The sequence below is a fragment of the Polypterus senegalus genome, chromosome 18 (assembly GCF_016835505.1).
Source record: "Polypterus senegalus isolate Bchr_013 chromosome 18, ASM1683550v1, whole genome shotgun sequence".
NCBI lineage: Eukaryota > Metazoa > Chordata > Cladistia > Polypteriformes > Polypteridae > Polypterus > Polypterus senegalus.
Genome location: NC_053171.1, coordinates 53,401,446 through 53,420,552, shown reverse-complemented (window position 1 = coordinate 53,420,552; position 19,107 = coordinate 53,401,446). Strand labels below are relative to the sequence as shown.

The 19,107-nt window shown below is 39.7% G+C and overlaps 1 protein-coding gene across 1 annotated transcript in view; it reads right to left on the bottom strand.

Moving 5' to 3' along the window:
- vps39 (VPS39 subunit of HOPS complex) overlaps positions 1–19,107 on the bottom strand; it is a 167,047-nt gene that overhangs the window by 67,618 nt on the left and 80,322 nt on the right. Inside the window, exons 17-18 of the mRNA XM_039741045.1 lie at positions 9,944–10,042; positions 4,170–4,287 (exon numbers count right to left, since the gene is read on the bottom strand). Of these exons, the coding sequence (XP_039596979.1) occupies positions 4,170–4,287; positions 9,944–10,042 (217 nt within the window). The remainder of the gene's footprint in view (positions 1–4,169; positions 4,288–9,943; positions 10,043–19,107) is intronic.

The following is a 19,107-nucleotide window of genomic DNA, read 5'->3' as shown; positions in this document are numbered from 1 at the left end:
CTGTTTTGATGACAAGATGAACGTAAGAAATTAGAACTTTAGACCCAAATAGTTTTATTGGTATCCCTACTGTAAGAGCCATTTTCCTAGTTCTATAAGATTCATGAATATTTTACTAGATGACAAAGCATAATCTATGGGAGGTTCCCAAAACCCCCATAAGTAGAATTGTATTGGTATATTCTTGCCATTTCTAATAGCTCTGACTAAATATTATTCTTCAGTTAGTGACCAGCCTTGCCACGTGTAAGGTGTGGAAGGCATATGGTTTTAAACTGTGCCTGGGCACGTGCTCGTGCCAACTGGCCTTTTGAGTGTGTGAAACAATGTAAAACAGTACATTTAAGTGCATAGCCATACGTCTAAAGCATACAGAAGAAGAAGCTAAGAATCTTTAAGTATATAAGAAGTTAAGAATCTTTGAGTAAAGAAGAAGTAAAGAACTTTTAAGTACAGAAATAACTAAAGTTTTTCAAGAAAAGCTAAGTTTAGAGAAAATACATTTTTCTTTTTTTTGCCTTTTATTCTACGTGTGTATTTTTTTTTTATTCTTGTGTGGATTATTTGCTTTTAACTTTCACTAAATATTTTTAAACGAACTTTTGGACTGAGAGATTTCTTTCGGCATGCATTTTACCCATGCTTGATCTTGCCTTACACTTTGGCGGCTACACTTACAAATATCTGATTCCTTGAGCTATGAATATGTAAATCTGCTGATACAGTTAAGGTTATTGTCACCTTTGCATTTCAGGTCTATCATTTATAGTACCTTCAGAAACAGTTAGAAACATACCAACTTTCGATCTTCAAAATATTTTAATATGCCCAAAAATTGTATGTTCAAATTGTATCCCATTGTTTTTCCCCACAGATGTACAATCCATGGCAATAATGACAGCCTCAAAATGTTTCTTGTTGCCATTTAGTAGTTTCTTGCACCTTTCTGTCAGTCATTTCTCCCACTCTTCAGTTGGTCTTAAATCTTTCCAGAATTAATGTTACCAAACAGCAGACTTCAACTTGTTCCAAAAGATTTCACTCAGATTGAGATCTGGACTCATCGACTGGCCAGTTGGTAACAATTCATCGTTTATTTTTTTCATCTTGTTTCTCTGCTTTGGATGAGTGTTTTGGGTTATTGTCCTACAGGAGGTCACCCTGATATTCGATCCATACCTAGTTTTGGCTTTTGGTATCGCCATTCCACTAGAGACCTGCAAATCCTCTAACTTCATGATTGCTTAGTGAATTCAAGGTGTCCAGTACCTGGCACAACAAAGCAGCCCCAAAACATTATGGAAACTCCACCATATTTAACTGGAGATTGGATATTCTTTTGCTTCTAAACTTCATTTTGCTTTATTCTTTTGGTTTTACCAGTCTATGGCATCTTACCCAAGACAGATTTGGTTTCTTTAGGTAGGTTTGTGAAAAGATTAGTTGTGCCTCTTGACATTTGTCTATTAACAGTGTAGTTCTCTAATGTTGCTTTAAGGGCGGCACAGTGGCGCAGTGGTAGCGCTGCTGCCTCGCAGTTAGGAGATCCGGGTTCGCTTCCCGGGTCCTCCCTGCGTGGAGTTTGCATGTTCTCCCCGTGTCTGCGTGGGTTTCCTCCGGGCGCTCCGGTTTCCTCCCACAATCCAAAGACATGCCGGTTAGGTGCTTTGGCAATTCTCAATTGGCCCTAGTGTGTGATTGGTGTGTGGGTGTGTTTGTGTGTGTCCTGCGGTGGGTTGGCACCCTGCCCAGGATTGGTTCCTGCCTTGTGCCCTGTGTTGGCTGGGATTGGCTGCAGCAGACCCCCGTGACCCTGTATTCGGATTCAGCGGGTTGGAAAATGGATGGATGGATGTTGCTTTATCTCTTGTTTTGACTGAGATCGGAGTTAACAAATTTACAATACAATTTCTCATCAGTGGAGACCAAAATTAGACAACAGCAAAGAATATAAAAAATGCCAATGAAAAAAATCTCAAGTTACTTGTGTCACATTATCCACGTGTCTAGTCATCCAATCGTAGGCTCACAACACCAAAAGCAAGGCATTTTTTCTAATTGTTATTTGTGGACTATGGCCGACAGTTTACCCCGGCCAAGACCCCCAAGCTGCCAGATGGAGCCCTCCCTGCAACGTGGAGATGCCCTGAATTCCAGCAGGGCATCATGGACTTTGGAGTTTTAATACACAGCCCTGCAGGAGAACGTCAGGGGCCGCCAGGGGACGCTGTAGGGAGGCACAGAGACGTTTATTTTCCACACAGACCGGAATTACATCCCAGTCACATGGTTGGAAGAAATAAAGTACTTCCGGGCTGATGAAGAAAAGGAGTTTTCACCTGACCCGGAACTGCTGGATAGTCACATGGACTGAGGGGTCAGAAGCACTTCCGGGTCAAGGACTATTTAAAGGACTGTGGAAGATCCCAGAGTTGAGCTAAGCTGGATGGCAGGGTGGCAACACGTCTGAGAGTTGGAGGAATTGATTATAGTAGGAGTATTGTTTATTTGTATGAGTGTTGTGGAGTGTAGGGTGCTTTGTGCACAGTATTATTTTAAAATAAATAATATTTGGCAATCACTGTGAAAAACATTCATCAAAAAAAAAAAAAAAAATTTCAACATTATTCGTGTTGCATATTTCAAATGTCAGTCATTTAGCTGTTTGCTCTCAATGTGCAAAACATCATTTTTTGCAAAATTATTATTAAATAAAAGCTCCCAGAAATCAGAATTGTGCATTTACTGGAAACCCATTCAGAGAGAACGGAATATTGTGAGATATTCCATCAGAAACTTAATTTTCTCTTCTTTCAGCAGCTCTCGTTAGGGGCTGCCACAGCAGATCACCATATCTTCCTGCCTTCGTCCTCTTGCTCTGTCACACCCATCATCTGCATGTCCTCTCTTGCCATATCCATAAACCTCCTCTTAGGTCTTCCTGTTTTCTTCTTTCCTGGCAGCTCTATCCTTAGCATCCTTCTCCCAATATATTCAGCATCTCTTCACTGCACATGTCCAAACCAACGCAATCTCGCCTCTCTGACTTTGTCTCCCCACTGTCCAACTTGAGCTGACCCTCTAATGTCCACATTTCTAATCCTTTCCATCCTCATCAAACCCAATGCAAATCTTAGCATCTTTAACTTTGCTGCCTCCAACTTATTTTCTCTGTTCTCCATACCCATTTTTCTTTAAGCTCTCTGGATTTTATTATTATTTTTTTTTTTTAAACATTTGCAACTTCCTGTTAAGATTTCTCCGATTAAACTGTTCTCACAACGTCAATTGGTGTTCCTGGCCAGTCCATGACCAGAAAACTTTTTAACTGCATTGTGAATCAAGGCAACAGGAGTACCGTGGCTCTGGAGATGGCCTTGTAACACTTGCATTTTTATGTTTGGTTATGATATTATTTCTCACAGCTCTCGTCTGCAGCATTGGTTAATTCAAGTCATGCGAGTACTGGCAAGGCAATATATTACATGTGAGTCAACTTTCACTACAATGAGAATCAAGTTCTTCTAATCACACTGATTCGATTCATTCAAAAGGGTACCAGTAATTTTGTCACTGCAACTTGTCAGCCTTTATACTACTTCTACACATTCCCTTTATTAAATGTTACTTTTGACCATCTGCTACTGTGCATCAAACAAAGGAGTGTACAAATAAACCAAAACTGTTTCTCACGAGATACTGTTCATGATAAAACTAAAATGCAAGCATGCCAAAAAATGTTTATGTTGTGGTCAACAATATTATACATCAATGATGATTGTGCTATGGCAGCACAGGGTGCCTGTTAAATCACTCTTTTCTTTTAAAACATTTTCACTGGGCATACCTCTTGGATCTTATGGTATAGTGTTGGGATAAATGGTACAGTAAACACAAAGATGGAGAGAGAGAACTAAAATGTCTATTACAAGGATTGAGTCCTGTTGAATTTCAAAATCCCAGAATAATCCTAGGCAAATTTAAATGATTCAACATGTGGCTTAATCCAACAGAGCTAATGAACCTTAAGATCTGTCACTAACAAGCTGAAGAAGGATGCAAAGCTGAGTGTGACTGAAATTTAAGGAGAGGATGGCACTTAGTACAGATACATTGAAAGTAAGTAAGTAATGTGAGAGAAGCCTGTACTTCACAGCTCACACCCTCACCTTCAGGGAGTGAGTTCAGGTACTCCTTCATCAGAGTCTGCACTTTTTCTAAGTACAGCTGGATCAGACAATTATGGAACTCTGAGCCTTCCTCCTCCCAAACCAGAATAATGTGCTCCTATAGGAAATAGAGAAAGGGGAAAAAATGAACTCCTCACTTCATGGTTTTAGGAAGGAACAATCCTGCAAAGACCAGGGGCCTCATGCATAACGCCGTGCGTAGAACTCGCACTATAACATGACGTAAACACAAAAGCTGAAATGTGCTTATGCAGAAATCTGTGCGTACTCCAACTTCCACGTTATCCCGCTACATAAATCCTGGTCAGCATGAAAAGTAACGCATGTGCACGCGCCTGCTGTCCTGCCCCAAATCCTCCCAAAATTACGCCTCTTTGAATATGCAAATCAATATAAATAGCCCTTAAGCTCAGCCTTCTGTGAAAAGACAATGGTAAAAGCACAGGGGAAAATATAAGAATTTCAGCGAATACCAAGTGGAGGCAAAGGAAAAACATACTATTTGTTGATTTAAACCGTGGTATAATCAACAAAAGGAAGCTGATCGAGTGACATAGCGTATCGGAGAAACTTGAAAGCTCAAGTTCACAAAGTCGCACATTGCCCGAAATAAAAAAAAAAGTTATCAGATCTCAAAGTCACCGTAAAAAGGTAAGTCATAGCCCACCATCCGAGTGTCGTATGAAAGCTTATTGGGGTACAGAGAAAAAAAAGGCACACAGTGGGGGGAAAAAAGCACGAAATGTCAACTTCAATCTCAAAATTTCCACTTTAATCACGTAGTTTATTTTGTCATTGAAGTAGAACATCATAAACTTCATCTTAAAATTGTTTAATTAACCAGTTTCTTAAATCACATCGTAATTAAAGTAGCACATTAAATGCTTTGTTTTGTACAGTATGTGTTCTTCTATGTGCTCTATTTGTGTGAATCACTACGTGCTTCTTAAACCAGCTCTCTTCCTCCGACAGGACACAGAATCCATTACATTTGTGATATTACAGCTCTCTGAATAATCTCTGATGTATATGTGGTATCATTTTCATGATGATAGGCGTTAAAGCACGTTATTAAACATGGTTTTCACGGTGGCGCAGTGATTGTGCGCAACCTTTGATGAAATAATTTATTGCAGCAGTACTCAGGGACAGCGCTAGGCTCGTGGCAGCCCTGGGCAGAGAAAGAATTGGTGGCCCCTTCACCCGCCAATGTCAATATGGTATCTTATGCACGGTGGATGGCCATATCCATTGCGGACACTGCATAGCCGCCTCGGGCTCATGACACAAGAGTTTAACTTTTGCAGAAATTTGCTGCTGTGTTTTAGCTGTGTCGTTATTTTCTCTTTCTGTTTTATATTCAATATATATTGGCGTGGCAGCCCTGTGCAGGTGCACAGTTTGCACATGCCTAAGGCCGCCCCTGCAGTACTGTCTCTTTCAAACGTACTAACCTGCAATTCCTGTCCTTCCTTTTCTTTCTCCAAGTAACCAATCGCCACACAATGAGCTCTGTAATAGACGTTAAGCCATCTGTAAGCTTATAACGCCGGTTCTTCAAAACTTTTAAGGAACACTGTGGTGTTATGGGTCCACAGCTCGTTGAGTAAAGGCCATTTTTAAATAAATAATCAATGTGCTCGCGGCTTAGTGAGGGGACGTTGGGCCATAGTGAGCCGCGGGACGATCCGTAGGGTGTGGGCGTTTCTCACCTAGTGCACAGGTGAGGAACTGCCCACATTCATGATTGTCCCGTGGCTAATGCTACAGCTGTAATGGCCCCTCACGTTTTAAAAAGAAGCGCGAGTCGGTGTGGATGGGGAGAAAGAAACGATCGGAGAGAGAAAGGAAAGGAGAGGACGGAGGTTACCAGGAGCAGGAGAGGAAGCAGGTCGGTGAGAGAGAGAGAGCCGCGAAGAGCGAGCGGACGGGTGAGCGAATGAGCCGTGGGCAGCTGCGTTGAAGCTGGGTGTTAGGCCGACACCCAGGCGTTTGTGTTGATGTCGCTCCGCTGGCGATCAGGTAGCGGGAGTGACCAGGGAAGGCGACTGGCCGCGGAGAGGCCATTGAAAGGCAGCGGAAGTCAGGAGACTTGGTGGTGGGAATCCCCAACGTGAGCGACCTGGCCGTTGTGGGAAACCAAGTTCTCCGGGACTGGGATGAGTGCCATACCGGAGCCAGGGTTCGGGAGGTCTCCAGTCTCGTGCGTGTGTTTCAGGAGGGCAGCTGCAGAGAGCGTCTTGCCTGCAGCGATGCCCAAACGGGATTAGCAGGTGAGACGCTAACAAAAGAACACCGGATTTGTTTGTTAGTGTTTTAAAACTGCTTCCAAGAGAAGATTTTAACCTCCGATTTTAAGGATTGTTTTTTCTATTTATTGGTTTTACTCCACGTTTTCATTTTGTGGATTATTTATTGTTTGAAACTGCACTATTTATTGGAACACTGTTTTTGATTTGTTGACTGTTTTAAATAAAAGCACTTTTGCACTTTTTACCTTCCCTTTGCTCAGATGCTTAATTTGCCTCCATTGACAAGCTCACTCGGCAACATTATCGACGGTGTTGGGTTCATGTGCTTCCAATATCAAAGGGAGTGTGGAGCCTGAACCCACATCGTCACAAACACTGAAATATCTTCGTAGTACATGTTTAATTATACTATCCTTCACGCCAGTCCCAGTGAAGCATACAGTGCGAGGCTGGAACAATCGTGAGCGGAGTGCTAGATCCTTGCTAGGGCAGCAACACCATGTCCTTTAATTATTAACAATAAAGATTATTTAAATGAAGTTAAAGTTTTATCTGTATAATATAATAAACATATTTTGCTGCATTTCATCTTAAAAATAATATCGTCATCATATGTAAATATATGCTTTATAAAGTGGCTGAGGTTGTGTAATATTATAACTGCAGTGCAAGTTTACAGTGAGGTGATTGTACTTATAAGTACTAACAGTTCTACAGGGAGCACTTGATGGACTGATTGAGTGCATTTAGAGCTCTTGGAATAAAACTCTTTCTGAACCGCGAGGTTCGTACAGGAAAGGTTTTAAAGTGCTTGCCATTTGAGAAGCAGTTCAAATAGGAAGCATGGCTGAGGCAGCGTGTGCTTGATGCTGTATACTGATAATTCTCTTTCCGATCAGCTGCTCCGAGTGGTGCAGTGAGAGTAACAACGTTAAAGCAGTTATGGTATTTGGAATAGTTTGACCATTCTGTGGACGTTTATATTGTTGCAGGTTAATTACAATCAGATGCATTAAACTAATAAACAATATGCGGTTAATTTCAGTGTATTTATAAAGCCACGTCAGGGACGTGGACCTGAAAAAAAAAGATAAACCACACAGGAACAGTAGCACTGCTTTGACGCTGGGTGCCGCCAGTCTGCAAAACCGAGCGGAGAACTTGCGTACGACAGGGTATGAGGTACTGTGGAAATGTGCATGGCTTTACACCAAGTTTAGGCTTTATACATCGCGATTTGAACGTGGAAATGTTCTTACGCAACATTTCTGTGCGTACGCACCGTTTACACGAGACCCCAGATCTTTACATTAAGACAAATCATACAAAACATTAAAGTAAACAAATCATGTTACTATAAATGTAATCAATTTTAAAAAGGCATTTGTGGAAAATTCTGAAGCATTATGGCTTTCCTGACCAATTCATAAACATTACATGCAATCTATAGGCCATCAGTAGATATGCAGTTCAAATTGACCGCAAACTGAGTGACTGGTTTCAGGTTTAGATGGGGGTGAGACAGGACTGTTTGCTGGCACCACCGATCTTACTGACTGTAATGGACTGGGTCATGAGACAGGCAAAATAGAAAAGCACAGATGGTCTCATTAGGGAAAATGCTATCCTATGATCTAGACTTCTCTGACAACTTCATATTACTACACTCAAAGGAAAGGACTTCTAGACCTGACACAGCATGTGCAATAGGAAGCAATACTTGTGGGCCTAATGATTAACCTAGAAAAATCAAATAAAAAAACATAATAATCAGAGCAGTAAAAGATTACTGTAGCTAGTAAACTCTTAGTTAAAGCTGACAAAGCCCGCTACTTGAGCAGTATCATTTCAAATAATTGTAAATGCAATAAGGAAATCATGCAACATCTGGCTAAGGCCAATTACACATTCAGTAGGCTCAGCAACATTGGGACTGCAAAGAATTTAACATTAAATTAAAGAGCCATTTCTTTCAAACTTTACTTATGGCTCAAAGACAAGGCTACACGTATGAAAAAACTAGAAGCACTGCATCTCAGATAGCAAAGGAAACTGCTACATGTGATAATGCGAGACAAGATGACTAGCGAGGAGGTGTTAAGGGATAGAAAGGCTTGAAGACATCGTTTGGGAATGAAGACTTAGATGGTTGGGCCATGTATAGCAAAAGGTTAACAAAAGGACCCCCCTATAGTCAGTTTCTTGGGTACCATTTAAGGGAAGAAAAGGACATAGCTGACCAATAATGAGCTGGCAGAAGGAATGGAGGATGACCTGGGAGGAAGCTACTGAAGTGACAAGGGACCGAACACAGTGGAGAGGTGGTATTATCCTATGCACCTCAAAACACAGGAAGGTCTAAGTAACACTGTTTCATAGGCATTAACCTAATTATCTGGAGACACTGCTACATGCAAAAAATAATTCAACAATTTCTGTAGCACTCTCCACAGGCAATAGACGAATTAATCCTCTTTTTTAAACAAACACATTAATCAATTTTTGTAATAAGACAATCCAGCCAGGAATGTTTGGGCTGGGTGGATGAAGAATATTGCAGGGAGGCAGATCCCACTCAAGCACCAAAGCACTGTGCTTCACCACCTTTCTAACAACCAAGCCCACTGCCACTTACTTTTAACAACTTGACCTTCTACATCTTGAATGTCAGCTTTAAATTGTACTCAAATTATACCAATGACTGACCGAAAACAGCTGCCAGATGATTATAGACAACCCATTTGTAACTGGGAAAATACTATTACAGTATATGAATGTTTAACATGTTTTAAAATCCAGTGTGTTCCTTTTTTATGGTTGTTTCTGCTTTAATAAAATTACATGACACGCAGTCAATATTTTTATTAATCTAAACTGGCTATACACTGGAAATACAGAATAATGCTGGAAAACTTTAAACCCTACAATGGAGCATCATTTGAACATGGCTATTGCTTTATAGATCTGAAACCCTGGGTTTAGGTCCCACACCTGGTCACTTTCTGTGTGGAATAAGCACCTTCTATCTTTGTCTGCACAGGATTTTCTCAGGTACTTTAGTTTTACTTCATATCACAAATGAGTTACATAGGGCCAGTTTAGAATTTCAAGCTGTGTGCCTGTGTATTTCTACTTGGGAATGCCCTGTGAAAGCCTGAAAATATACTCCATGCAGCATTTCACTAGATTAAGTAAAAATGGAATAAGTATGGGCCTCCAATGGCTATAATCCAAGAGACCAAAACTGTTCATTTATCTGAACAAACACTTTAGTACTAACCAATTACTTTCCCATAGATAAGATCACCATAGAGACTAAAAAAATGTTCCCAGGGGTTAGATTTGAGGTAGGTTGTGTGATAGAGGATGCCAGATTAAAAAAAAAAAAAACTGCAAATAGCTGATATTAACAAGAATTCCACAAAAAGGAAATTGCTATGAAAACAGCTGTACATTCCAAGAAACCCAGAAAAGCGGTTACACGAAGTCAAGTGCACTTACCAGATATGGTATAGCAAGATCTTTAAAACCATCTTTCAGGAAGCTGAGAACATTATACCGCGGAAGAGATTCCACCTCTGTAAGGTCATCTGTGAAGATCTACAAGAAAGAAGTAACAGAAAGAATTACTTTCCAAAATCAACATTATAGCTGATCCCACACAAAAATAATGCTAAAGAAATCAGAGAGACTGCTACCCAAAATAAAGCCCCAACTGGAAAGATGCTGGCATACAATCACCCTTCTCCCAGTATATTAGCTTAGAATTATTAAGTGACAACAAGGGCATCTGCTACATGGAAAAAATAATCCAAACACATTCTTTACATGAATGCACAAATTTCATTTTTCAAACATATTAACTGTAACACAGGGTTACCGGGGACTGAGCCACAGGCAGGAGCCAAAATGGAAACCATGTCAGTCCAATGAAAGGTCCATACATACAGTCATATGAAAAAGTTTTGGAACCCCTCTCAGTCTGCATAATAATTTACTCTCCTTTCAACAAAAAAGATAACATTGGTATGTCTTTCATTTCCTAGGAATATCTGAGTACTGGGGTGTTTTCCGAACAAAGATTTTTAGTGAAGCAGTATTTAGTTGTATGAAATTAAATCAAATGTGAAAAACTGGCTGTGCAAAAATTTGGGTACCCTTGTAATTTTTCTGATTTAAATGCATGTAACTGTTCAATACCGATTACTTGCAACACAAAATTGGTTGGATTAGCTTGTTAAGCCTTGAACTTCATAGAAAGGCGTGTCCAATCATGAGAAAAGGTATTTAACACTTGAATTACCAGAGCCTACGAGAAAGCTGATAAATCCAGCCCACCTTAAATCCATTCTCACCCTCTCTGTCAGTATCTTTTGTCCTGTAAATGTGCCGATAAGCAGCAAGCAGCCTGGTATCCCGTTCCCACACCCACCTATGCAGTTCATTTCACAAAGAAGTTTCTCAGTACTCAGTTTTTATCTTCAAGTGAAGTGCTGGAGCTTTATAGTGTAAAATAGTACATCATCATTATGAATACATATATTTCATGTGTGTTTCGTGTCAACAACAATCTATGTTAACACAGAAACGTTTTTCACGTTTTAGTAATAATTGAAAAAATGTAGACATGAAATGTATAAGGTGTGAAGCCTGAAATACAAATATGAAATAAACACTTTAACAAAAGGTACAAGTATAACAAAACAAGTGCACTTTTATTCAAGAATTTAACCGAGGAAAAAAGAAAGAAAGTATGTTACGACAGGCGGTTGATACGACAGCTTGCGTGGTGCAATGCTAAGAACTGCTGCCTTCCAATCAAGAGGTCGTGGTTTCGATATCAGCTGCTTCCTAAATTTACCATTTTCAGTAGTGAGCTGCTCTTATTGTTAATATCATACAATAGAAGTATATATTTGATTTGTGGCTGTAAATTTCTAGTTAAAGTTAGCGTTTTTTTTTTTCCCCCAGTTTTATTCTCTCACTCACATTCAAGCTTCCACACCCCAAACCTGGATCTGACGCCGTTTTCAGATAAAGACGTAGTATAACAAACAAACATATTTTGTTATACCCCTTCTTTATTTGAAAACTGCGGCAGATCTTGTGCGCGAACGAGACTGGGAAAACTGTGGCCGTGGATGCGAGTGGTGTGCGGGACTGAGAATAACTGTGGACGTGAATTTTTTTATTCAGTTTTATTCTTGAGTGCTCCTGCTCACGCTGAATTAGTATGCACCTTCTGATACATGATGCCAAAGCTGCACTGACAAAAAAGAGAGACTTAGGTATATATGACACTTGAAATAATTCATTTTACCACCTGTATTGTACATTTCGGAAAACGTTGTTGCACTAATGCAACATTATATTTATTTGCATACCTTCATGCGGTTGTAGTTAGTGACCGCGTTTGGTTTTTTGTTCTGATCTTGTTGCTGCATGTTGGTATTTCTTACACCTGGTGCAGCTGCGTTGTTCTTATATGTGAGTGGACGTTTCTTGCGGGGAGGGCTTCTGTTCTGTTTCTCCGATCTGAGTTCACCTCTGTTATAGCGCGTGTGTCAGATCATGGAGAGCATGAACATGCCCGAGAGAATAAAACTGAATAAAAAAACGCAAATTTTGGCAAGCACTATAAATTTACAGCGGCTGTTACAGACACAAATCAAAGTACAGTATTTTTTTTGTATAATAGTAACAATAATAGCAGCTCTCTACTCAAAACGGTGTTCTCTTTCTCCGATATGAGTTCACCTCGGTTACAGTGCATCTTTTTTTGAAAATAGTCATGTCAGATCAGGGCAAGCATGAACGCAACTGAGAGAATAAAACCTTTACATGTACTATACATTTACACCATCTGTTATAGACTCAATATCAAATGTATGCTTTTATTGTATAATAGTAACAATAAGAACAGCTCACTGCTGAAAACATTTATTTTGGGAGACGTTAAGACTCAAACCCAGAACCTTCTAAATTGGAGTCAGCAGCTCTAACCGCTGTACTACCAAAGAAGTCAGGATGACAAGCAACATTAACCGGATTTCTTTTTCTTTGGTCTTGGGGGGGAAAAAAAAGTTCATTTGTTCTGTTAAACTGGAATCTTTTGTGAAAGTGCTTATTTGATATTTGAACTTCAGTCTTCACACATTATACACTTCATGTCTACATTTTGTCATTAGTATTAAAACATGGAAAAAGTTTGTCTTTTAGTTATGTGTTCAACATTTCTGTCATCCTACACTTACACAGATCTTTGTGGACACTGAACACATGTGAAATGCATGTGTTCCGAATAACAATATTTTTTTAGCCTAGGTACCTGACTCACTGATAAACCAGGCTTCATTTGGGAGAGATTTTTGCAGTTTCTCCGGCGGTGGGGGGGTGGGGGTTTTGGGATTTGGGGATAGTATAGCAGGCTGATAGCTGCTTGGGATTATCGACACATTTACAAGACAAAACACACTGAATGGAGACGTGCAAGTGGATTTAAGGTAGGCCAGATTTACGAGTTTTCTCATAAGCTTTGGTAATTCTAGTTTAAGGTGGTCAATTGCAAGTTGCGCTTCCCTTTGACTCTCCTCTGAAAAGTGACAGCATGGGATCCTCAAAGCAACTCTCAAAAGATCTGAAAACAAAGATTGTTCAGTTTCATTGTTTAGGGGAAAGGCTACAAAAAGCTATCTCAGAAGTTTAAACTGTCAGTAACGTAATCAGGAAATGGAAGGTCACAGGCACAGTTGCTGTTAAACCCAGGTCTGGCAGGCCAAGAAAAATACAGGAGTGGCATATGCGCAGTATTGTGTAAATTGTTACAGACAACCCACAGATCACCTCCAAAGATCTGCAAAAACATTTTGTTGCAGATGGTGTATCTGTACATCATTCTACAATTCAGAGCAATGTGCATAAAGAATATCTCTATGGCAGGGTAATGAGAAAAAAGCCCTTTCTGTACTCATGCCACAAACAGAGTCGCTTGTTGTAGGCAAATGCTCATTTAGACGAGACAGATTTATTTTGGAACAGATGAGACAAAATGAATGCGGAAGAAGAACAATACATTCCAAGAAAAACACCTGCTGCTACCTACTGTCAAATTTGGTAGCTGTTCCATCATGCTGTGGGGCTGTGTAGCTAGTTCAAGGACTGGGGTCCATGTTAAAGTCGAGGGTCAGATGAATTCAACCCAATATCAACTCAAGTATTGATATAATATCTCTGTTGGGGTGCCCAAATTTATGCACCTGTTTAATTTTGTTATGATGCATATGCATATTTTCTGTTAATCCAATAAATTTAATGTCACTACTGAAATACTATTGTTTCCATAAGGCATGTCATATATTAAAAGGAAGTTGCTACTTTGAAAGCTCAGCCAATGATAAACAAAAATCCAAAGAATTAAGAGGGGTTCCCAAACTTTTTCATATGACTGTACTTATACAGCCATAATCACTTAAACAGGGCCAAGTTTACAGAGACACAGCTTGTGAGAACTTGGAGAAAACATATTTGCAAAAGAAAGGAACGTGCCAAATACAACAATCCACTGGACCAATTGGGATTTACATTCAAGGGCCTAGAGTAATATGGCAAACACACCTAACAGCAGTATTCTTCAAATTGTATTACTTTTATATATACAATGGAATAAGAAAGTTTTCAGACCCCTTCACTTTCTGTGCACTTCATTGTGTTGTAGACTTAATTTTAAATGGATAAATTGGCTGTTTTTGAATCTCTGCCTGGTTGATGCCACATTGAAGTTTGTCCCAGAGAACAAGATGGCTGCCTCTGTGTGGCTGAAAGTCAAGGTCTGGAGGACTCTGACTGCTATGCACCAAATGTCAGTTTGGAGTACTAGGCCCTCTTGGAGTGGGATCCTGGAAAGGGTCTCAGCTGGGGAATCAATAGTTCTGCTGGGAGACTTCAATGCCCACATGGGTAACAATGGAGATACCTGGAGAGGAATGATTAGGATGAATGGCCTCCCTGATCTAAACCCAAGTGGTGTTTTGTTATTGGAGTTCTGTGCTAGGTATGGTTTGTCCATAATGAACACCACGTTCGACCATAAGGTGGCTCATACAGTAGGTGTACTTGGTACCACAGTACCCTAGGCCAAAGACCTATGATCGATTTCATAATTGTACCATCAGATTTCTGGCCATATGTTCTGGACACTCAGTTGAAGAGATTAGCAGAACTACCAACTGATCACCACATGGTAGGGAAGGCACCTCGACAGACCTGGAAAGCCTAAGCGAGTAGTGAGGGTGACCTGGGAACATCTTGGGGAGGCCCTTGCCCAGAATACTTTCAACTCCCACCTCTGAAAGAGCTTTTCCAACATCCCGGCGGAAACTGGGGACATATGAGTCTGAGAACGCCTTGTTCAAAGCCTCTATTGTGGAAGTGTGTGCAAAGAGCTGTGGCCTGAAGGCCATAGAGGCCCAAGGACCCAGTGATGGACACCAGAGATGAGGGATACCATTAGGCTGAAAATGGAGGCTTCTCATGGATAGTTAGCACAACAGACCCCTGAAGCAGCGGAGAGTTACAGAAGGGCCAAAAGGGCTGCAACCTTGCCGGTCAGGTAAAAACAAAAACCCGGGTAATGGGAGGAATTTGGTGAGACTATGGAAAGAAACTATCAATCGGGCTTAAAGAGGTTCTGGAAAACCATCAAGCAACTCAGAAAAGGAAGGCAGGGTTTCACCCAGACTGTTCTAAGCAAGGGTTGAGGTGCTGACAAGGATGGAGGATGTTGTCTGGCAATGGAAGGAACACTTTGTGGAGCTCCTGAACCTGATGGACATGTCCTTTGTAGACGACAACAACAACATTTATTTATATAGCACATTTTCATACAAACAGTAGCTCAAAGTGCTTTACATAATGAAGAATAGAAAAATAAAAGACACAGTAAGAAAATAAAATAAGTCAACATTAATTAACATAGAATAAGAGTTAGGTCCAATGGCCAGGGTGGACAGAAAAAACAAAAAAAAACTCCAGACGGCTGGAGAAAAAATTAAAATCTGTAGGGATTCCAGACCATTAGACTGCCCAGTCCCCTCTGGGCATTCTACCTAACATAAATGAAACAGTCCTCTTTGGATTTAGGGTTCTCACAGAAGGACTTGATGATGATGGTCACGTAGACTTCTGGCTTTTAATCCACCCATCAATGTTGGAGCATCATGATGCTTGGAGTAGGTGAGGGTGGCACAGGCCATCACCACAAAGAAACCGGAAAAAAAAAACCAGAAGAGAGAGTAGGGGTAGGTACGGATTTTAGAGCCACCATGAATAGTTATTATGATGAGTTGAACATACAGAGTATCAGGATTAAGTTAAATTGAAGTTATAAAAAGGCCATGTTAAAGTAATATGTTTTCAGCAGTGTTTTAAACTGCTCCACTGTATTAGCCTGGCGAATTCCTATTGGCAGGCTATTCCAGATTTTAGGTGCATAGCAGCAGAAGGCCGCCTCACCACTTCTTTTAAGTTTTGTTCTTGGAATTCTAAGGAGATACTCATTTGAGGATCTAAGGTTACGATTTGGAATATAAGATGTCAGACATTCCGATATACAAGATAGGGCGAGATTATTTAAGGCTTTATAAACCACTAGCAGAATACCCGCGCTTCGCAGCAGAGAATTAGTGTGTTAAAGAAGGTACGAAAAAGAAAAGGAAAATTTTTAAAAATAACGTAACATTATTGTTAATGTAATTGTTTTGTCATTGATACGAGTGTTGTTCTCATATCTATCTATATATTATATCTATATATATATCTATATCTATATCTATATCTATATCTATATCTATCTATATATATATATAATATTATAATATATATATATATATATATATATAATATTATAATATATATATATATATATATATATACACACCCGCGCTTGGCAGCGGAGAAGTAGTGTGTTAAAGAAGTTAAAGGAAACATTTTTAAAATAATGTAACATGATTGTCAAAGTAATTGTTTTGTGTATTTGGTGGCAGCGTCATGAAGTTATTTTCGTCTAGCTGCATCAGAAAATGTACCACCACGCCTGACACGCCTCCTTTTACTGTTTTCTCACAGCTTGGATTGCTGCTGTCATATATATACACACACACACACACACACACACACACACACACACATACATACATACATACATACATACATACATACATACATACACACACACATACATACATACACACAAATTATATATATGTATGTATGTATATACTTGTGTGTATAGCTTTTATATATGTGTGTGTATAGCTTTGGTCACTGAGTGCAAGGGAGAAATAATAAAATATAGTCTATAAGTTATTAAAATAATCCGAGTTGAGGACCTCATAATCGTATACGTGCAAAAGAAAGTGTGAATCGCCTTAATATTATTTTGCCGTGGTGTAGAAAAGGGGTCCCGTGTTTGCACTTGTCTGGGCTATTGTGCAGGGGAAGGATGAAAAAAATTAAAAGTGCTCACTTTGACTTAAGGCAGAAGCGCAGTCAGCGTCTCAAAGGCCGGCACAGCTATGCTGCGCTGGCTGCTCGACTTTTGCAGGGCAGGAGACCACAGTTTTTGCAGACACGCTCATGATATCAAAAGTCTCAGCGCTCTTTGGAGGTCATTCATATATATATATATATATATATATATATATATATAAAATAATACCCGCCTACAGCGGAGAAGTAGTGTGTTAAAGAAGTAATGAAAAGAAAAGGAAACATTTTAATAATAACGTAACATGATTGACATTGTCATGAGTGTTGCTGTCATATATATGCCTGCCTAAATAAGTCACCCTCGCTTTGCTCTTACTTTTTACCGCTCATTTAATCATGGCTAGTGGCGGAAAAATTATAAAATGGAAGGAGGATGGCTTTACCAAAACAATTATTGATGGCTTAATCGATTATTCATAAAGCTTGAATTGGTGATCTGTTTTTCTGTGTTAACCTCATATTTTTCATACTTCTTCTCAAACTAAGGTGGTGCGAGGGTAAAATGAATCGGATGCGCTGATCAATGTAATCCGTGTACCAGGAAATCATGCATTGACAAAAGCTCCCCTTTGCTTGTAATGCAAAGTGTGATTAAATGCATTATTTTTAACGCGTTATGGAGCACATGCATCAAGCTTCTCAGCTGTGCTTGTGCTAAGAAAAGGAAAGATTTTAAAAATAACGTAACACGATTGTCAATGTGACCTTTTGTAAGTAGTGCCTGGAGGATTCAGTGTGTAGAAACTCTAGAGACAGCGTGTGTATTAACTTGTGGATTTTTCTGTGAGTATTTGGTGGCAGTCTGACGAAGTTGCTTCGGAAGACAGCGTTAGCCGCGGAGCTCAGCTCAGAGCAAAATGAGGTGGGAGGGGAGATGATGACGTGACTCCCCCACCCGCCTTAACTGTCAATCCCCACAAACACAGTCTCGAATTTGCATAAGCACACCCCTTCACCTACAATTTTAACTGAGTTACAAAGTGATCAAAACTCTCGTTTATATCCTGCGTCCTCTCATTAAACTTGTATCCCGCATTACCTGTGGGTATGTGAAACGCCAGCGGTAGCCTGTCTATGAACTTAATTTAAAGTTTAGGTTTACACCTTGCTTTCTTTCCGAGCTGGCAACACTCATGAATATGGTAGTATATGTCACTCGCTCACTTCTTATTGTTTCGCTGCTTTCTCAATTATAAAATGCATGTTTTCTTAAGCGCTTTTTGGAGGTCTTCCTGGTTTTCTACGCACTGCGTTGACAGTTAGTTCACGTGATTACGTGGGAGGCGTGATGATGTCACACAAACTCCCCCCACGTCATTCCAGCTCAACTCCATTACAGTTAATGGAGAAAAATACCTTCCAGTTATGACCATTAGGCATAGAATTTCGAAATGAAACCTGCCCAACTTTTGTAAGTAAGCTGTAAGGAATGAGCCTGCCAAATTTCAGCCTTCTACCTACACGGGAAGTTGGAGAGTGAGTGAGTGAGTGAGGGCTTTGCCTTTTATTAGTATAGATAGCATGTTTATTTAGGTGGTCATTTAACTGCATAATGACTGCCTTCTCCAGAACTTTACTTAAGAAAGGCAGGTTAGAGATGGGTCTAAAATTTTTAAGAGCCGAGGGGTCAATATGTTTCTTAAGTAGGGGTTTAACTACAGCAGTCTTAAGACAGTCTGGGAAGACCCCCGTATCTAATGACGAATTTACTATGTCAAGAACATTATCAATTAGCACGCCTGGTACTTCTTTGAAATAATTTGTTGGTATTGGATCAAGGACGCAGGTGGAGGGTTTTAATTGAGATATTATTTTTTGTAAATCTATCCTAGTGATAGAGTTTTTTTTTTTTTTTATTTATTTATTAATTTTATTACAATCAATACATAGCAATCAAGTTTTTACAAAAAAAGAATTATGCTAAGAACAGATCGATCCCCACCCTTGAGAGAGAGAGCAAGCCAAACGGTGTAAAATTTAAGGCTTTTAAAAATACCTAAATCAACAAATTCTCTGTGCTTTATAAAATCATTTCAAAATATTACTGATTAGATCCTGCCATGTTTTGAAAAAGTCTGCACAGATCCTCTAACTGAGTATTTGATTTTTTCCAATTTTAA